Here is a 21,530-nt window from a genome sequence, read left to right on the forward strand (position 1 = left end):
TTTTGAGGGTGCTCTTAAGCAGTGCTCAGGAACCTGAGGGCCAATCCCAGAAATACTTGGCCAAGAGGTCAGCTGGTCCAACGTGAGGAAGAAGCACCCTGGGGCCCTATGGTGCTGCCTGAAGGGTTGGGGGCAGTGGTAATGTGCGGACAAGACTCAAACTCAGGTCCCTGTGCATGTGGAGCACCGGCCCTGAGCACGGAGTGACAGTCCAGCCCCGCATGGGCGTGGAAGGCTTTCTACACTGCTACACTGGAATGGGCCACAGTTAGCCATGATGTGTTACTGTAGGATGGGCCACAGGCTAGCCATGACGCTTAGTACCAGGCTGTATCTTCCGGGCCAGGCTCATTCCTTTAAGCCTGAGGGGTTACCTAACTCATAGTCGAAGAGGCTGTGGTGGTACAACTGAGTCAACTAGAACATACCTTGTTTTCTAAAGATGAACGTTGCCGGCAGTGTTTCAGTGCTTTTCAATCTTTTCTTGATGAGAAAAAACTCTCAAGGTAAAAAACATGGATTTTTTTTAATGCACAATATCTGGATTTTGCCTCTTACTACAGACAAGGGGCGTCTAGAGGGTCCTCCACCAGACTGAGAGGGAAAAGGAATTTTCTAGTGTCTTTCCTTCCCTCTGCTTCATCTGAAAAGCCCCCTTCTCAGTCTAGCAGACAGGCCAAGGTCCGGAGGGGACTTGAGGGCCACGTTCGGTCACTTTGGCACAGGGAGAACAAAAACCAACAAATGTTTTTTTTTCCACTATAAATTTTTTCCTGTTACCTTGATGTTATGAATGAAGAATCCACCATCAGCATATTTTTGCACCTTTATTGTCACAGGAGACTGGGGGTGGGGGTGGGAGGCTTGGGGACATTTCACAGTCTTGGGAATAATCTCACCTATCTAGCATCGATCACCTCTTTGCTCATCTATCAATTCTATGTCTGTTCACTAGCTGCCTTCAGCCTTCGTGTCTTACCTACTGTGGAATAAAGCTGGGCACAGCAGATGTGAACCTGCAGAGGAAATGTGTCAGCCCCGGAGAGATGCAGCCCTTCCCTCTCAGGCTGTGAGAGCCCAAGACCCAGCTCGTCTGCATTCCAGCCCACCCGAGGAGGTCACTTGAGAAAGTGGGTGGCCACCCAGCTGTAAAGGCCAAGCCCAATGTCCGTCTAGCCAAATACCTAGTGGTAAGCCACGATGTCAGAGCCGGCATTTACTAGCAGCTAGACTGCCTCGGGTTACCAGCTCAGAGTTGTAAGTGCATTTCCCCCCAGCTGCTGGGACGTGCCAAGGGTCCATCCAAACACAGCGGCTTCCCTCCTCTAACCACTCCCTGAATGTTATTCTAGCGTTTGCAGCCATGCAATGGAGCGACACAGGAAGCCACTAACCGGCACGAACTCTTGGCCTCTTCTGCTGGGCAGCTCTAAACTCCAACCTCTGGAAAGGAAGTTCTCTTCCTCCCATCCTTGCAGTGATGAAGTTTCAGTGTAGAGCTCAACCATCCGCCCGTCACCTGCCTTTCTCTCTCCCTCTCCCTACTTACCTGTGTATGTGTAAAAAGGAACTGGCCTGATTGGCCGTAAACACTCGGAGCTTCCCCAAACTCCCTCTCTGGTGGCAGAAGCTCGAAACCATCCACGTGGCAGGACCTGTGCTCCAAGAATCACCTGTGGCACAGATGTCCTTGTCTTGCATGCCCACCGAGACTCAAAACCCTAAAGGAGATAGAACTGGTGCTCGAGAAGGACTACTTCTCAGCACACGCATTAGTTGCCCCCGGCACGGCGCAAGCCAGGCCCTGGGCCCTGTGGTTTGCCTTTGGAAACCTTGACCGGGCTCTCTACTGTGGCACGGACCTGACCCATCCACCTGGTGATCTTGTGCGTTGATGAACTTCAGCCTGTCCTTCAATGAGAGATGAAGAGGAAACATTGTATCCCAGCTGCCGCCTAGGACTCAGAGAGGCTGAATCAGCCCCCCAGCCAGGGAGCGGACTCAGATGTGTGGAGTCCTTGGAAAGGATGCCACAAGGTCTAACTTGCACCTAATTAGGAGGACCATTCGTATGGAAATTGCTGTCTCTAGCTCTGGTCTGGAAATTAGCTCTTCATTTGCAAAAGAATATGCATGAACCAGGAGTCTTTGGGTAGCTGTTAATTTGGAGAAGGAACCCTTGATTTTCCTCGGAGCTGAATTAAGCTAGGTGAGGTACAGGGAAAGCAAGTTTTAAAGGAAGATGGCAGCCAATTTCTTTTGTTACTTTTTTTTTTATTTTTTTCCAAGAACAATGAACATTTACTAGGCACCTACTGGCCTCAGTCACTTGCATCTAAAGAGCAAAGCTAAGTTACCCACAGCCCATGTTCTTTTAAATGGTTAGCCTTATTTCTTAGCTCTGTTAACCACTAGTCTAACATTAGCTTCAGGTTTAATAATCTAGTCCATAATTGTCTACTGCTCCCTGCCACATGAACAGAAAAGTTTGGGGGGGGGGATAAGGCGAGCAGTCGACATTTTCTGTGGATACTTCAAGTAATTGGCCCCCAAGTGAAATGATCGAGTTGCCTATGGTGTGTTATGTTCCGAGGGCGGCAAGCATGAGAGGGGATGAGCCTGCAGCGGGACTGCGTGTCCAGGTATGTGTGCGTGGTGAGAACCCTAGAACTTCACTTCAACTGGCCTAATATCCTGAGTCACTAGATGGTGAGGAGATACAGGACGAGAAGAACAAACGAGGATGGACGGAGTACTGAGAACCACACGAGATGGACAGCAAATGAAGTCGCTTCTAGCCACATAACACCTCGCACAGGTCATTGCTCTACATCGGTGGACATACACACACTCACGCACACAGACATACAAGCAAGAATGTGTATTTTTTGTAAGACAGGTCCTTGGAAATAGACATTCTTAGCAAATATGGATGACAGATCAATTGTAATTTATTTTCTTTTAACACTGTATCATCATAAAGAAAACTGGTATAAATGAAAAAATCTATTTCAAATATCTACATCTAAAATTTTAGGCAGTGAAAAAGCACTTTGTTGACACGGAGTGTGGAATGATGGATGTTAATTGTCAGAAACTGCTGAATGCCTTGCTTAGTTGCCACAAACAAATTCACATATCAGAACGAACAATACTGCTAAATATTCCTTTTTTTCCCCATTTTTTTTTGTTAAAACATACCAGGAGGAAAGGAAAGAAAAAAGGAAAAAACTGGAAATCCATACATCTTTCAAAAGTTTGAAATTGAAGCAATATTCAGAACCATAGATGAGGAACACTTGGGCATTTGTGTAATATACACAATGCACTTTTCTTCTTTAATCTGTAATGTACATCAAATACTTTACAACAATGCATTAACAAAAGGCAAGAAACACCTCGCTGTACAGAGGAACCCCGATGCACTGGAACCCTAGAATCACGACAGATGGAGAGAGTAAACAAAGCGTGAGAAGCCGTTCCCGAGAGTGTGTGCGAGAAGCTGCCCCACCGCGGGGCTCCCCACACGCCCCCCCCCCTTGTTGCCGTCTTGTCTCTGCTGCCCTGGGCCACGGTCCACGCGGGCACGTCTGCTCGGACGCAGGACAGGGGCGCCGGGTCCTGGTTCGGGCCGCCTTGGGTGTCCGGCCTTCCAGGTTCGGGTCATTTAGCTTTCTAAGAGAGCTCCGGAGAGGTCCTCCCTGCTGACCACGGCCTTCCTACGGAAACAGGCTTTCAACAAACTAAATTTGCAGGGGGTTGGGGGTGGGGGGAAGAAAAGTAAAATGAGAAGAAAACAAAGAAACGCCATGTCTCGTGGGAGATGCATGCACATGCTCGGGCCGGGCGCCCTCACACCCAGGAGTCGGGGGAGGCGGGGTAGTGGCTGGTCTCATAGTTCAGTTCGCTGTAGGGACGGGCGGCAGAGTAGAAGTCCACGTAGTTGCCCGTGGACTTGAGCCCCAGGTGCATGGTGTACTCGCTGGCCGGAGGACGGTGGTGGACCTGGTCCTCGAAGAAGGACTCGTCGTAGTTTCTCGTGGAGTTCTGAAAAGGCTGGTAGGTCTCGTAGTCTTTCCTGCCGGGCTCCTGCGGGGCGGGCTGCGCAGACACCTGCGGGGGCAGACGCTCGTGAGCCAGCCTCTCCGTGCCCACGCGTGACCCAGCCCGGGAGTGCCCGCTGCTGCTGTGATGTCCAGTGGCCTTTGCTGTCACACCCCTGCTCTCCCACGGCACCAGCACATCTCCACCCTCTGACCTTGTTTCCTTCTCAGGGTCCCCCTATCCCATGGGTGGGCCCCTCCGTTTCGATGTGTAGCCTTCCCCTGACATGACTTTTATCTGTGACCCTGGGTGTGTCTGGGGGCTGTGGCCCGGCTGAGAAATGTGGCTGGAGTTTGGTGCTTGGCAATGATTTGCCGCCCGTGGGCGGGTGAGTGTTAGTAAATTAAAATAAAACCAAGGCAGTGGTGGGTGAAAGAGTTCAACAGACCGAGGGCCTGCTTTGCACGCAGGAGAGCTGAGTTTGATCCCCAGGACGTCACAGTCCCCTGTGCTCCATCAGTATTTACCCCCAAACGGGAAAGTTGGAGGAGCTCCCAGGTGGTAAGAGGTATTTCCCCCCCCCAAAAAAAAGATCACACTCATTTGTGGGATATAAAAAAGTAAAATAGTAGGAAACTAATTTCATTCCCAAGGACAGTAGAAACACGGGCCAGGGACAAATGGTCCAAGGTTGGAAGTCTGCCTCAAGGACTGGGAGGGAAGGCAGCTGGGAGAGAGAAGGGACCATTATGATGATGATGATGGGTGGAAGGGATGGCTCGGGATGGGAGATGTGTGCTGAAAGTGGGTAAGGGACCAAACATGATGGCCTCTCAGGATCTGCACTGCAAACCATAATGCCCCAAAGGAGGGGAGAGGGGGTGTGTGTGGGGAGAGAGAGAGAGAGAGAGAGAGAGAGAGAGAGAGAGAGAGAGAGAGAGAGAGAGAGAGAGAGAGAGAGAGAGAGAGAGAGAGAGAGAGAGAGAGAGAGAGAGAGAGAGAGAGAGAGAGAGAGAAGAAAAGAGCCTGCTATAGAGGCTGTGGGGAGTGGGGTGGCAGGAGGGATATAGGGAACACTGGGTGTGGGAAATGTGCACTGGTGCAGGGATGGATGTTGGATCATTGTATGACTGAAACCCTATCACGAAACCTTTGTCCTTTGTGACTGCATCTCACTGTGATTTAATAATAATATATATGAAAATAATAATAAAATGTTAAAAATTTAAAAATCACAGCAAAATATGCACGATACAGAATTCACTATTCTAACAATTTTCAGTGGTTAATTCAGGGCTCCAAGTGTTGTCACAGGGCAGCAACCATCTCCATTCTCCATTCTCCAGAACTTTCTCCCCTTCCTCAAAGAGGTGCTGGACCCCTGATGCCAAACTCCTCTCCCATCCCTCCCTCCCTCCCCATTCTACTTCCTGTCCCCGAACCCGGCCACCGGAGACCTCACTGCTCGGAGCTCCCCCCCACAGCACCTGTGTCTGACCTCCTTCACTCAGCCCGACATCTGGAGCTCAGCTGGTGGCGTGGGGCCTTCCTTTCGTGTTCTGTAGAGCTCCAGCGAATGTGCTGAGCACTGGAGGTAAGGCTGAGCCATATTCCAGCCTGGGCAAACCCCGGTGGCTGTCACTCACCCACTCACAGGCCCACCTGCCCACTGTGAGTGCTGCCTCGGGCTCTATGACTACAGATGCAAATAGCTCTTGATGCCTCACCCTTTTTATCTTTTGGGGCCACACCTGGCAATGCTCCGGGGTAACTCCTGGCTCTGCACTCTGGAATCACTCCTGGCGGTGCACGGGGAACCATATGGGGTGCCGGAGATCAAACTCAGGTCAGCTGTGTGCAAGGCAAACACCCTACCCACTGTATTATCTCTCCGGCTCAAGGCCCCCTTTTTTAACAGGGAATGGCAGGTGTCAAGCTCCTAGAAGCAGAATGACTGGGTCTTGGGGCAACTGTATGTTGAACTTTTTGGGGGAAAGCAGCAGCAGCAGCAGCATTTTACTAGGTAACCTGTCAGGGTAAGGGAGGTGTAGATGAGAAGGTACGAGCAGGCCAACGCCCCCTTCCTGGGTTGCTTTGCCACACCTGAGTGTGGCTATCCCACACCACGACAGCAAGGCCCAGCAAGGTGCAGTTGTTACCCAGTGCCTCCCCCCAGCTGTCCCTGTTACTGTCAGTTACCATCAGTTCCCTATGGAGGACTGAGGCATAGACCCCTTCCATCACACCTGCACAAGAACCGGTCTCAACTAGTAGAACTGCACAAGAAAAAAACCTCCAACCCCACCAAAAATATAGAGAAGGAACAAACAGAAACTTCCTCAAAAAGAACTACAATGGCCAAAAAGCACATGAAAAAAATGCTCCACATCACTGATTATCAGGGAGATGCAAATCAAAACAACAATGAGATACCATCTCACACCACAGAGACTGGCACACATCTAAAGGAACATGACCAACCAGTGCTGGTGTGGATGTGAAGAGAAAGGGGCTCTCTTTCATTGTTGGTGGAAATGCCAACTGGTCCAGGATTCTTGGAAAACAATATGGGCAATTCTCAAAAAACTAGAAACTGAGCTTCCATAGGACCCCACAATACCACTTCTGGAAATACATCCTGGGGGTGTAAAAAACTACAGTAGAAATGACATCTGCATCTGTATATTCGTTGCAGCACTGTTTGCAATTAGCCAGAATCTGGAAACAACCCGAGTGCCCGAGAACAGACAACTGGTTAAAGAAACTATGGTACATCTACACAATGGAATATTATGCAGCTGTTAGGAAAGATGAAGTCATGAAATTTGCTTGTAGTTGGATGGACACGAAGAGTATCATGCCAAGTGAAATGAGTTAGAAAGAGAGGGACAGACATAGAATGACTGCATTCATTTGTGGAATATAAAATAATATGAGACTGACACCCAAAGACAGTAGAGGCAAGGGCCAGGAAGATTGCTCCATAGTTGGAAGCCTGCCTCATGAACTGGGGGAGAAGGCAGCCATGGAATAGAGAAGGGATCACTAAGTCAGTGATGGTTGGAGGGATCGCTCAGGATGGGAGATGTGTGCTGAAAATAGATAAAGGACCAAACATGATAGCCTCTCCGTATCTATACTGCAAACCATAATGCCACAAAGTAGAGAGAGAGTATGGGGGAAGTTGTCTGCCATAGAGGCAGGGGGGTGGGATTAAATAGGGGTGGCAGGAGGGATACTGGTGGAAAATGTCCATTGGTGGAGGGATGGGTGTTCGATTATTATACGACTGAAACTCAATATGAAGGCTTTGTAACTATATCTCACAGTGATTCAATTAAAAAAAAAAGAACCAGGTCTCAAAAGAATAAATCTGTCCAAAATATTCTACATGCTGGGGCTGGAGAGATAGTACAGTGGGCAGGGCACTTGCCTTGCACGTGGCCAACCCAGTTTTAATCTCCAGAAGCCCATAAGGCCCTCTGAGCCCTACCAGGGGTGTTTCCTGAATGTAGAGCCAGGAATGAGCCCAGAACACTGCTGGGCGTGGCCCCCAAACAAGAAGAAGAAATATTCCACATGGCTGAGGAACCAAGTGTTTCAAGGAAGACTTGATTGAGCACTAGACAGCGGGGCGGGTATGAGCTATCGATTACCCTGGCAAAGGGGAGGTTTTCTACACTTCCTGGGGCTTCCCAGTCACTGAAGCGTTTCATGCTCCCATGCTGGGGCTCTGCAAGCTGCCAAGCGAGGGGACCTTGTGGGGTAGATGGGGTCACAGGAACCTTGGGGACGGGGACACGGCACTTCGTTCCCTCCTCGCTGCCCTTGGCAGGGGAGGGACTCTGGAGCTCAGAGGGCCCCAGTCCTGCAGATTCTCGACCAAGCCGCTGGTGGTTCAGTACGAGGGCCCCAGTACGAGCTACAGGGGTGAGGCCACTGGAGCTCAGGGACCCGCAGGGCCGTGCTCTGCTGTGCTGGGGGAGACTCAGGACTGAAGTGCTCAGAGCAATACTCAGAGACCGCCTGATGCTGGGACCTAACTGCGGTGAGCCACACGGGGGGCACGTCCCCTCAAGGCCACTCCCGCTCTCTGCCCCACTCTCTGCTTGGTGTTAAGGTTAGAAAGCCCGCGAGTGCTCTCGCACGGACGGTGAGCATTCGGGTGCGGGGTCAAGTCAGGCCTCTGACTGCCCCAGCACCACGCCCGGGGGGTGTGTGTCCCCCCCAGGAGGTGGTTCCCGTGGCACCGCGCTGGCAGGTGTGCAGAGACACTGCAGCGAGCGCTAATTGGGAAGGAGGGCCAGTGGGAATGACGGGACGCCCCTACAGACCACAGTTTGATCACTCGGGAGCGCAGTCAGCGATTCCCTGTTAATTTAACCAAGGTTCAGCGTGGAGATGTCCTCGAGAAATTGGTCTTGGTTAATAGATAATGATTTGTAATTAGCACGCCGTGTGTAAGTGAAGGCTTCTAATGGCCTGTACATAATTCTTCTCGCAAGGAAGTGAAACTCCGTCTTTTAATATGTAATTGATTTACACGAATAATCGACCCCTTCTTCAAAGAAACAGTGAACTTCATCACAGCTGCCACCTGGAGAGCAGCTCAGTGGCAGGGAGTGGTGGCTTCCTGGGCACTGTTTCCGTCCACCTGGACCAAGGCAGAGAGCAGGTGACCTTTGGGGGCCGAGGAGTCTGGGCAGGCCTGAGAGGGCCGCTTGGAGTAGTCTGTGATATCCGCAATTTAAGTCTCCCAGACTCGTGGGGTAGAGTCAGTTTCCCTTTGCTGTTCTTGAAGAGCTGCCTGCTGGGCTAAGTTCCTCCTCTCAATACTGGTTCACTCCAGCACTGTCAACTGACCGATGCACCAACCGAGCGACTGATCGATTAATCCACGCCACACACCACTCATCTACCCGGATCCAATTCCTTTGTCAGAAATGAAAGACCCTTCCAAACAATAATAGTGATTTTTTTTGTTTGTTTGTATGTAATCAAAGTAAAGAGAAAGTAAAGTGAAATTCACCAACTACACAGGTGGGGTGGGGGGCTGGGAGGCAGGGAGGATAAGGGGGAGGTTTACTGTGGTTCTTGGTGGTGGAATATATGCACTGGTGAAGGGATGGGTGTTTGAGCATTGTGTAACTGAGACTTAAGCCTGAAAGCTTTGTAACTTTCAACATGGTGATTCAAAAAAAAAATTAAAAAAATTTAAAAAAAAAGAGAAAAAAAATTAAAATTAAAAAAAAAAGAAATGAAAGACCCGACTCAAGTTCAGAGAAATGAAGAAGCATCTCCCTGGGATCAGTGCTAGTGACGTTGTAGAGTGAAATGAGTGACATTTGGTTCTTTTTTTTTTTTTCTTTTTGGGTCACACCCGGCGATGCACAGGGGTCACTCCTGGCTCTGTACTCAGGAATCACTCCTGGCGGTGCTCAGGGGACCATATGGGATGCTGGGAATCAAACCTGGGTCGGCCACATGCAAGGCAAACGCCCTACCCGCTGTGCTATCACTCCAGCCCTACAGTACTGGTTTTGAAGGCAGAAGATTCTCTTGGTGGTAGTGATGCATTCATTCTCCACTACTGCAGAGATGAGGGTTTCTCAGTGCTTCCAAACTGGTGCTCTTGGTCCCCTGCTGGTCATACTGGCTGGCCTCCTAAGCCTGTGCTGTGGCCCTTTCGGAGTATCCCATGGGGGAGATTCCAGGGGACCATATGGGCCCCATTGAGAAACACTCCTAGTGATTATAATCCTTCACTTCCTTATTGTGCTCCAGGCCAGCCATCCCTAAGACTGACTGCAGACTGCGTAGGCACTGAGTACTTTGAAGGGATGAAACACACTTCTCGTTAGTCATTGGACAGGTTGCCTAGGAGCCCACGTCTTGCACTCATACCCGGGGCTCAATCCCAGGCCCCCAGATTCCCCCACCCCAGCACTGCCCAGGGTTTCCTCCAGGGCAGGGGAAGCAACGGTAACCTCATCTCGGGTTCAGACTTTCTTACGGGTTAGCTACCCCTCAGTTCACTTGCTTCCTCCACCTCCGGGACATTCCACCCCAGTCAGAGGGGAAAGTAGCCCCCGGACTCTGCACCCCCCTTACCTGGTTGTGTTTGATGTCCTCTGCGGGTGCACCATATGAATTCCTATACAAGGTGGAAATTCCAGTGTTTTGAGCTGAAAGCAAAAGTGAAACAGAAGCATTAGTCAAAACGAAACGGAGAACAACAGCCCAAGGTGTCCAAGGCGGGTGAGGGGTTGAGGCGGCCAGCTGCTGGCCTGGCCCTCCCACGACGATGACGATGACGATGATGATGGGCAGTTCCTTGGGCCTGGCTTTCCACGCAGGCACTGAGGAAGAGGCCAGTTACTCTGTGAAAGGCCCAGGGCGTGCCAGCCTCTGGCGTGATGCTCACATCGTCGTAGGTGGGGTCCGGGCAGATGTGGGAAGCAGACGGCCACCACACAAGCTTTACTGTTGGCTACTCAATCAGAGCTTCCCGCCACCCGCCCGGAGCACGCAGGGATCCAGGCCGGCGGCTCTGCTTCTAGCTGGGGAACGACAGGAATGACTTTTTTTTTTTTTTTTTTTGCTTTTTGGGTCACACCCAGCAATGCACAGGGGTCACTCCTGGCTCATGCACTCAGGAATCACCCCTGGCGGTGCTCAGGGGACCATATGGGATGCTGGGATTTGAACCCGGGTCGGCCGCGTGCAAGGCAAACGCCCTACCCGCTGTGCTATCACTCCAGCCCCCAGGGAATGACATTTCTAATTTGAGCTCACACAAGTGCCCCGTCATCTTTCAGGCAGCGCATTTCTCGGGGCCCAGAGGCCAGGCGGCGAGCAGCACCTGCGTCTCCCGGGCCCGTGTGGGCCGCTGCGGTTCTGGGGCCTGTCGGACACCGTCGCCGGCCGGGCCTCCATCTGTCCTGTCTGGCCTGCAGAGCCGAGGAGAGGAGGCCCGTTTGCTGACCCCTCACCCGGAAGCCTTCTCCCTCCCTGGCGCCCTCACCCTCGCCTGGAATGGTCCTCGCCTGGGACCCTTCCTCAGGAATCGTCCTCACATCTGGGACCCATGTCCTCACCCCTACCCTCACCTGGGGCCTGGCTCAGGCCATGTCCAGGGGGTAGGGCAGAGGAGTGCCGGTGAGGAAGAGACCCTGAAACAATGATGCGCTTATCCTTGACCGTGGCCAGTAACTCGAGATGCAGTGAAGGGCTTATCTTTGGCTTCCAGCATGCACAGGCTGATGGACGAGGCTACCCCAACTATCCCCACAGGCCACTGGGATGTGGTCACTAGCAGTCAACGTGATTGATCCGAAGAGCACACACCCACACACACTTGGGGGCTCTGCCCTTGTGCGTCCGACTAAGGACAGGCACCCAGGGAAATGCTTCTTTTTGGCATTCTGGCTCCCACACAACCCCCGCCCCTGCCTTTTCACATGAGTGGACACTGAAAGTGCGATTGGCTTTCCGAGGTGTACAGGAGATGCTGAAGAAAACAGCAGTGACATTCTGCTAGAAAGGCATGTGGAAAAGTTCCACTTGTCCAGGTGACTTTAGAGCCAGGCTGTGTGTTATCTGGGGCCAGGCGGCCCTCCTCGGATGCGTGTTCTGAACACAGGGTGTGTTCAGACAGCAGGAAACAGTCGTAAGAGTCCCGTGTATGCAACCAATAGCTCACGGGCACTATAACTTTGTCGAGACCGGGGCAGAGCACCAGTAAGGAGAGAAGACAGTCTAGGAGATTTCATCTGAACTAGAAAATGTAGGACAGGTGGGCGCAAGGGTCTCTGGAATTAAAAACCTCACTGGACCTGCATTTCGGAGGCTTAGCAAGGGAGAGCATATGGCTCTCACTTCTTATCTGTTGCATTTGGGGGTTGAGGTTATCCAGGGTCTTGTCACAGCAGATGGACCACTGCTTTGGGGGACGTGACAGGACACCCTCTGAGATCTTAGAAACAAGGAAGGTGGCTGTTATCCAGAGATTCGATAACCTGTAAGTAGTTCCTGGATCGATTTGTGAATGAGGGAAAAAATCTCGATGCGGGCGCCAGAAGCCATGTGATCTGTAAGCAAACACTGGAGTGGTGGGCACGGGGCAAACGCTGCTGCAGGGTGGACAAGGGAATCCACGTGACCTTCTGTGAAATACTGGACTCACCTGGCTAGGCTGGGGATGTGTTCCCAGGACCAAAGATGGTGGCAAACGCCACCAGAGTGAGTCTCACCACCAACACTGTTCTCTTAGTCACCATCCTCACCTCCTCCACACCTTCACTCACACTCACCCTCAGTCACGCCACCCTACCATCTCCACCACCACCTCCATCACGCCAACCTTCGGCACCGTCACCACCCTCATTCCCACTACACGGCCACCACCAGCCCTTCCCAACTACATCACCGTGATCATAACAACGGACACTTACACAGCTCTTGTTGGCTCGAGAGAAATATTCCCCTGTAAACAGATGATTCAATAAAGACCTCAGTGTTCTCCGAGGCTTGCTACATGATGGATAGCGGAGCTCTGAATTGCATTTTTAAGTAAGTTAGAGCCGAGCTGTTTAAGCCTCTAAATAAGTTTGAAACATGGCATCCATCTCAATATTGGCGCTGTCACGATCCCTGTCATTTTCTAGCAAGATTAAACATCTCGGAACAGATTAGATTTTATTTATTTATTTATTTATTTACTGTCCTATGTATGCAGAGAAAGATCACGAACCACTGGAACTACTTGGACCTGAACACACTAATAGCTGGGAGACGTCTCAATGATTCGACTGGGCTGCTGACTGACTTCAAAGAGAAAAGCTGAACCTTAAGAATCATGCCTGGTTTCCTAATTATCCTTAGAACTATAACCTTTGATTGGCTAACCCAGACTACCAGTGACGTGACTACTCAGGGCAGTAAGAACTGCCTACTCAGGGCACATGGGTCAGGTGAACTGCGTACTGCTACCACTCCATGATAATTAGTACCGATGGGGTTCTTGGCTCAGAGTCTCGGCTCAGGGACTTAGCATTAGATTCATTACTGCCTCTGCTCAAGCTCATGTACAACGGTGGCAACACGTGTGGGCCTGTGGAGGCACCAAGGCATGAGAAGAATCAGGTGTGTCCTCCACGATGCGTTTGCTCGGGAGCCACTGTAGGAGTGAGGGGGTGACGTGCCCTTGTAGGACCGGACACTGGGCGGGGGCTGGCCCAGGGTGGGGTTTTAATTCTGCTTTAGGCCACTCTGGAGTTACCACGCAGAGCACGGACAGTGCTGCCTCTGGATTCATCTTCAATTAAAGCCTGACTCTAGGCACGATCTTCATAAATCATCCAATTTGTATCTTTCAATAAGAGAGTCTCACGCTCCTGCGAGTCTTCTGCTAAGAGCGTCTCAACCGTGTGTCTGGGATTGGAACCCGCTGCGCCACGAGGTGTGAACAACCTTGCCTGGCTGTACCGAGCCCTGATCATGCTCAGGAAGGCCCCGCCTGCACTGCCAGGAGGCCCATACGGGTGTAGACTCTGGATGACCTGGTAATAAGTGTCCCTTCAGGCACTAGTGCCCCCGTGACAATACCCCCAAGTCCTGCTGCTGACAGAAGCCAAACCGGGTAGACTGGGGAGGGGTGTGTGTGTGTAGAGGAAGAGCCAGGAAGGAGTGAGGAATGGGAATAGCAGCCCCAGCCCAAGCGGAGAGGCAGAAGTCAAGGGCCGGTTAAAGCCAAGCTGATTCCTGGCACACTGGACCGGCACCCATGGTGGCCGCCGAGAGTCCCAGCTGAGGAGAATGGGGCAGGGATGAGGAAGGAGGGGCAGAGAAGACCCAGGTCTCTTTAGGAAAGGCTGGTCATTGGTTCTCGTGCATTCTCTGCAGCTGGTCATGGTAAAAGCGCGCTTGTGTGCGCGCGAGACAGAGAGAGAAAGAGAGACACAGAGAGAGAAAGAGACAGAGAGAGAAAGAGAGACACAGAGAGAGAAAGAGACAGAGAGAGAAAGAGACGGAGACAGAGAGAAAAGAGAGACAGAGAGAGACAGAGAAAAGAGAGAAAGAAAGAGCAGAGACAGACAGAGATAGAAGAGAGAGAGCAAGAGAGCAAGCAAGAGAGTGAGCGAGAGACAGACAGAGAGGAAAGAGAGACAGAGAGACAGAGAAAAGAGAGAGAAAGAGCAGAGACAGTCAGAGAGAGACAGAAGAGAGACAGAGAGAGAAAGAGACAGAGAGAGAAAGAGACAGAGAGAGAAAGAGACAGAGACAGAGAGGAAAGAGAGACAGAGAGAGACAGAGAAAAGAGAGAAAGAGCAGAGACAGAGATAGAAGAGAGAGAGTGAGCGAGAGAGAGAGACAGAGAAAAGAGAGAGAAAGAACAGAGACAGAGAGAGACAGGAGAGAAAGAGAGAGAGAGAAAGAGCAGAGACAGACAGAGAGAGTCAGAAGAGAGAGAGAGTGAGCCAGCGAAGGAAAGTGCCTGTCAGAGAGCCATAGAGGCAGGCTGGGGAGCAGGGGGAGTGGGAGGGAGACTGGGGTCACCGGTGGTAGGAGTGGACACTGGTGGAGTGGTGGAGGGACAGATGCCGGATCACTGTTTGACTGAAGCCTGGTCACGAACATCTTTGTAACTGTGTATTCTCATGGTGACTCAATAAAAAACAGAAAAAAACAAGAAAAAGCAAAAGAGGCACAGCTTCTTTGCCACCCCTCCTCTGTGAATCTTAGGAACCTTCTGGTTCCCCGGGGCCGGCGGGGGGCTCAGCGGCCTGCCTGCTGTCCCCGCCCGGGCTCACCTGTCGCCGCGTCCTTCCTGGACGTGTGCTCCCCCTTGGCTGTGTGGTAGGCGGCGTTGTTGCCGGTGGACTCGTAGTCTGTCTTCCTCTCTTTGAGGCTGATCATTTCCCGAGGTGAGGCTGGGGCACTTGCTGTGGGAAGGAAACAGAAGGGGTGACGTTCCGTGTGTCACGCCACAGCTGGACCAGCTTCGCCCACGCTCGGCGAGGCCACAGGTACACGCGTGCATATCAGTGTGTCTGCACGGCCCTGGTCTTTGCCCACTAAGACGGGACACACAGGACGAGTAGCAGGGCTGAAGGCCGCCTCAAGGGGGCACCCAGGAAGGAGAGTTTCTCTCGGGTAGACTCTGGCTTATAAGCAAGAACGCACGGAAACCGGAAGCTTCTGTGGGGTGGGGGGCTTGTGTCCGGCCAGCATGGCCCTTTCATTTCGAATTCTCCTCCCGCACCGACAGAGAAGGACGGGGAGATGTTTTACGACACAGACTTCCCAGCAGAGGAGCCATCCTCCCGGGGACATGCTCCACCAGGCATCCCAGGGGCCGTTCTAGAAAGAGGCTCTGCAAGAGGACAAGGAGAGGCTGACCTTGAACAAAAGCCTTAAGCGGGTGTGTGGACACACGCGTGTGTGCCCACATGCTCGCCATGAAGGATTCGAGCTTCCTTTCCCAGTGAAAGCCCAAAGACAAATCAAAATAGTTCAGAGAGTGCGGACTCTGCAGGAATGACGGCCTCATAGTTTCCATTTCTTTTTGTTTTGGGGCCCCATCCAGCAGTGCTCTGGGTTTACTCCTGGCTCTGTGCTCAGGGATCACCTGTGATTGGGCTCGGGGACCCCTATGGGGTGCTGGGGATGGAACATGTGCAAGGCCGGGACCCTACAGGCTCTACTCTCGCTCCGGTCCCTTCATATTTGTCTCTGTCCGAAATTTGGCATTTTATAGCGGAAGGCAAAAAAGGGTGTCAAGGTCTCTTCCAGGCTGTCTAGAGAAGTCTGTTCGGAACTTCAAGAGCTAGGAAATGTGACATCAGGAACAAATTTACATCGAATGACTTATGGTCATTGTTACTGGTCATAAAAAGTTCACTGATGATTCTTTACTGGTTTCAAGGTCATCATAAACTGCTTTTTCAGTGTGGGACAGAGAAGAAACCCGCGCCCAGGTGTCACTCCGCAGGAATAAATGGCCCTGTTCCACTCCCCACCCCTCACCCCCGCCCCCACCCCGACAATCAATAACATGCAACTCCAGTGACTTTTACCAGGAGAAACATTCGTGGGAAAGCCATGGACGTTTGGCTTCCACCTGTGCGTGTGTCCCTGACACGCATGTCACGCGGGTGGTGCCTGCTCGCGGGTCAGAAACCTGTTAGGTGGGACATGTGCCCCTGCCCGGGCAAAGAGCCGGGCGCTTACCTGAGCGGTTGTTGGGAGAGACGCGCACGGGGGAGATGGACGGTGTGCGAGAGGACGAGTAGGGTCTTTGCCGGTCCCTCTCGATGGTGGACGATGAGGCTACGAAGTGGTATTGGGACCATCCATCCTGCAAGAGACGGTGTGCCCCGTGACGTGGAGGGTAGGGCCGGCCCTCGCGGGCGAGAGCACGGCCAAGCGCCCCGCAGGTGAGCAGGAGAAACATGTCTCCAGGGTGCCCGCAGGAGCAAGGGCATGGGTGTCCCCCCTGGCTCCCTTCAGTCCCCCAGGCGGGAAGGGCCGGCTTTCCTCCCCAGATGGGGCCCCCCCGGGGTCTCTGCGCGAGCTGGTTTGGGCCAGAAGTTTCCATTTACGAAAACAGGAAGGGCCGAAGGACCCTGGAGTTCTCTGTTCTCAGCCCACCTGCTCTGGATCCGAGCCTCGGGCGCCCTCTGAAAGTGCTCAGGCTTTTGCTTTGTTTGGTTTGGGTTTGAGGGTCGCATCTGGCAGTGCTCAGGGCTTCCTCCTGGCTCTGCACTCAGGAATCACCGAGTCAGGATCAGGGTGGTGGGGATCAGGGGGCCACACGGGGTGCTGGCGACTGAATTCAGGCCAGCTGTGAGCCAGGCAAGCCCCCCGCCCCGCTGTCCCGTGGCTTTTCTTAACAACTATTTCCCTAACGCGCATCGGCCACAGGACACGTGCTCGGCAGCCAGCGCGGCAAGTGGCTACCGGATTTGACACTGAGATCCTTTTGAGAAGCAGGAAGAAAAGTTTAATTCTTGCAGCACCAGGAATGGCATCCGGGGTCGTCCCCGCAAGGCAAGTGAGGTGCGGCTGAGCCACATCTCGACCAGAGGGGCTTGTGCTCTAGTTTCCGGGGCTGCTGTCAGCAACAGGCCACAGTGCTCTCCTCCGCCAGCTCCAGGGAACCCCCCACCCCTCCCCCCCATGAGACCAGTATAATCTCTGCATGGCCCCAGGATGACAATTCCCCACCCCCAATTCTGAGCAGGGTCAGGCACTGCCTGCCGGCGACTTCTCCACGAGCCTTCTGCTATTTCTGTCACCTGCGCATACAGACTCTTTCACACGGCGCAGCTGCAGAAATGCATCATGGCTGATTTTGTGAAAGTGACAGAGAAGGGGCCGGAGTGACAGTACAGTGGGGAGGGCATTTGCTTTGCACACGGCTGACCCGGGTTCGATTCCCTGCATCCCATTTGGTTCCCCGAGCACCGCCAGGAGTAATTCCTGAGTTCCTGAGTGCAGAGCCAGGAGTAACCCCTGAGGATCGCCAGGTATGACCCATAAAGATAAAAAAAAATAAAAAAAAAACAAAACAAAAACAAAGAAAGCAACCAGAGAAAATGCAAATGGCCAACCACTGGACCGAGAGCGCCTGCGAGATGTCTAAGTTTTACTTTCTGATCCTTTTCCCTTTTCGGTTGGGAGGGGGGTTCCCCAAGTGTACCAAGGATGCTGGTCTGGGCCTCCCACTTTGGCAAGAACCTGAGCGAGGGACGCTGCCTGCGCCCCAGAATTCTGGAGGTACTGGGCTGTCCTGGTGGTGCTGGGCGCCTCCAGGGCCACATGTGATGCTTCTTGAGGCCCCTGAGGGCTGTAACCCCCAGGCTTGGCGACCACGTGGTGCCAGGGATGGGCCCTGGCTCAGTGCATGCCAGGCATGCCTCCTCTGCACCGTGTTGCTTACTGCTCCTCTTTTAAATTCTTTTTTTTTTCTTTTTGGGTCACACCCAGCGATGCTCAGGGGTTACTCCTGGCTTTGCACTCAGGAATTACTCCTGGCGGTGCTTGGGGGACCATATGGGATGCCGGGGATTGAACCCGGGTTGGCCTCGTGCAAGGCAAACACCCTCCCCGCTGTGCTATTGCTCTGGCCCCCTCCTCTTTTAAATTCTTAATTTGAGTTTGTGCCACAGAGAAACATGCCAAGTAGTATGGCCAGTGTGACTAGGAGGAGCCCCCCCAAAACCCATTCCTGCCTTCCAGAGGGCACCATTCGCAACGGTGTCAGCCTTTTATGATAATATTTAGACTTTGAGGGGATTTATTTCTCTGTAAAGAATGTTTTGCAGACAAATAGATGAAGATGAGTAAAGGACAAATTTCGCACTCTTTTCAAGATCTGTGAGTTCATCTATTCCCGTTCCATTATTCCTGTTCCATCTATTCCATTATTCCTGTCTGATTATCTGGGCACAACACAGATAAGATAAGGAACGTGTGATTTTCAAGAATTACTGCCCAAACCATTCTCATTTGAAATACCTTAATAATGAAGAGACAAGGAGGCGGGAATATAGGCTTTAAGGGGACTGAGTGTGGCTGCTGTTTGCGTGTTTTTGGTGGCATGGAGGATGGAATTCAGAGCCTCACACATGTGGGGCATGTGCTCTACTTACAAAGACACATCTTTGGCCCTAAGTTTTCCCTTTTATGTGTCTCTCAAGGTAGATCACAGAAAATTCTGGGAATATGAGATGTTGCATTTGGCTTCTCAGCATTTCTTTTTCCTTTGTCTTTCTCGGTCATAGTCGGAGATGCTCAGGGGTTACTCCTGGCTCTGCCCTCAGGAATCACTCCTGGCAGTGCTCGAAGGAGCAAATGGGATGCTGGGGATTGAACCTGGGTTGGCCGGCATGCAAAGCAAACACCCTCCTCGCTGTGCCATCACTCCAGCCCCTCTCAGTATTTTTTCTACTGAAGTTTCCAGTGCTGCTGGTGGCTTGTTGAAGCAAACACACCTGTCACTCACAGTACAGAGGGCTAGGGAAGGTACGAGGGCAGCAGGAAGTCCCCACACTGCTTCAGAAACAGCGGCTGCCCGGCACCAACTGAGAATTGGTTCCATGTCAAGGTTTTCTTTCCAACCCCCTGAGCTGGATCGTTTCATTATCCCCCTGTCATGGAGAAGGTGCCCAGAGCTGCAGGCAGTTCACGGATCACACAAAATACTACTCCAATGTGGCCGATTAGCAGTGACAGATTGGAGGGTGGAGGCAGCTGGGTGGGCAAAGTGGGGGTTGCTGATTCGGGGAGGATGGTGGGCTAAGTGCTCTGGGAAGAGTCCACTGTGCAGTGGGGACAGTGGGGGAGACAAGGTGTTAGATGCTAAAGACACAGGTTGGGTTTTCCTGAGTTAACGGCAGAGCACGAGGGGAGCACGAGTTGGAGCACCAGAAGACCCTCCACAGAAGGAGGGCAGCAAGCTGGGAAGCTGAGCACCCAGGGCAGGTAAGGGAGCACTGTTCCCATGGAAACTGGGGCATCGGTGTAGCAGCTGCAGTAGAGGGGCCAGAGGGACCCTGGTTTGGGTGGCAGCTTGGAGGGTTGCGGTGGGGAGATCTGGGATCTGTACCGGGGCTCTTGCGAATGGCTCGGGTGGTGGTGGAGGAGAGAGACTCAGGCTTTACTCTGACGGCCCCTGGCGAGAGTGATGGGCACTGGCGAGCCCATTGGTTGAGACAAGAGTATCAGGGGAGGAGATCAGCACAGCTGTGTGAGACAGGCTGGGTTTGAGATGCCCGTGAAACATGGGAGAGAATTGAGTAGAATCAGAATCTGCAAATCAAAGTTTTGGGGATGTCAGGGCGCGAGATCATGGTTTCGAGTTCAGCGTAGACATACGGGGTGGGGGGATGTGGGGAGCAGAAGAACAGCCTGTGTATGGATGCAGACGGCAATGCCGACGGGGCCGAACCTTGAGGTACCCGAGTGTTTAGAGGAAGGGAATAGGAACGGAATAGGAACAGAATGTATGGAGAAGGAACGGAACAGGAATAGGAATGATGGAATAGGAACAGAATGGGAATAGCAATGTATGGAGTAGGCCGGGAATATGAAATAGGAATCTCTGAGAGGAAGACAGAGCAGCAGGGCAGGGAAGAGAAGGAGGGTACAAGGGCCAGCAGGCTAGTAAACATGCCACACACATAGGCTCAGCAGGAGATGAGAGTCAGGGAAGGGAAGATGGTGCGCCTCTGGCAGAGTTTTATTAGGAAGGGCTGCTTGGGAGTGGGGTGAGAAGAGGCAGGTCCAGAGACGTTCTAGTCTCTCGTGTGAGGAAGGAGGAGAAAAGACCAGCAATGCGTGGGAGCAAGGGAAATGGCGGAGGGAAGTTGGTAAACAGGGGGATCCAGAGTCTGAGTAACAGCACAGCAGGAGGGGTGCTAGCTGATTGGGGTTCGATCCCCAGTTCCCCAGAAGGCCCCCGAGCCCCGCCAGGACTGATCCCTGAGCACAGAGCCAGGAGCCAGCTCTGAGTATGGCTGGGTGTGGCCCCAAACAAAATATAAAATAAAATAGAAAGAGGAAGGATCCACTGAAGTAATGAGAGATGAAGAAAATGCACCGGGAGCCTCTGTAGGGGGCAGAAGAGTGTGACATGGTTGAAGTTGGTGTTGGGGTGACAAGGAAGGAACTGTGTGTGCCCCTTAAATTCTCTAGAGGGCATACTGTGATTCTTGGTGGTGGAATATGTGCACTGGTGAAGGGACGGGTGTTCAAGCATTGTATAACTGAGACTTAAGCCTGAAAGCTTTGTAACTTTCCACATGGTGATTCAATAAAAGAATAAATTAATAAAAAAAGAATAAAAAGAAATAAATTCTCTAGAGGGTGGCGGCAGCTGACTCCCAAAGGCACCTGCAGGATGGGATAGGTTTCAAGTGTGGGCCATTTCCCATTCATTGAAAACTATTCAAATTCTATCCTTTTCCTTCTGGGGGGTGACTGCTACGCTGATGGCAAAAGTCTTTAATTTGGTCCAAGGCAGGGAAAGCATTTGATTATGTCTCTCCGCTATTCAGAAGATTCACTTGGAGGTTCAAGTGGAGGCCCGGGAAATCACTCTAATCAAAAGCTTGTCTTCTTTGGCCATGAATCAGTAACACTTCCCCGCTTGCCATTAAAGGTAAGAAAGGCACCTCCCCCCCGTTAGAACAGTAGCTGAGTTTGATCTGTTCACAGGGACGAGACGATGCTAGATAGAGAAGAGCCGCGACTGTAATAAGACATGAAGGGTGACTCAGCACTTTCCTCGTGCAGGTGATGGGAGATATGCTTTGCTCAGCAAGTCAAATTTCATAATGTTTAGATTACACTGGGACCGTGTAAGTACATGTAAGTATTCACAGCTCTCGAAATAGCAGGAAAGTGGATGCAAAAATAAAACTGCTTATGAAGGAAGAAAATGAGAAGGATGCACTGGGTTTTATTTTTCCCAGTATAGAAAA

General features: G+C 52.0%; 1 protein-coding gene across 8 annotated transcripts in view; it reads right to left on the minus strand.

Moving 5' to 3' along the window:
- Window positions 1-2,933: 2,933 nt before the first annotated feature.
- CTNND2 (catenin delta 2) overlaps window positions 2,934-21,530 on the minus strand; it is a 902,659-nt gene continuing 884,062 nt past the window's right edge. For all 8 annotated transcript variants that reach the window (XM_055141787.1, XM_055141773.1, XM_055141779.1 and 5 more), the window contains 4 exons: window positions 16,276-16,402; window positions 14,856-14,987; window positions 10,156-10,229; window positions 2,934-4,113 (listed from right to left, as the gene is read on the minus strand). In XM_055141787.1, coding sequence (XP_054997762.1) covers window positions 3,853-4,113; window positions 10,156-10,229; window positions 14,856-14,987; window positions 16,276-16,402 — 594 coding nt within the window. In that variant the 3' untranslated portion in view covers window positions 2,934-3,852. The remainder of the gene's footprint in view (window positions 4,114-10,155; window positions 10,230-14,855; window positions 14,988-16,275; window positions 16,403-21,530) is intronic.

The sequence above is a fragment of the Sorex araneus genome, chromosome 1 (genome assembly GCF_027595985.1).
Source record: "Sorex araneus isolate mSorAra2 chromosome 1, mSorAra2.pri, whole genome shotgun sequence".
Taxonomy (NCBI): domain Eukaryota; kingdom Metazoa; phylum Chordata; class Mammalia; order Eulipotyphla; family Soricidae; genus Sorex; species Sorex araneus.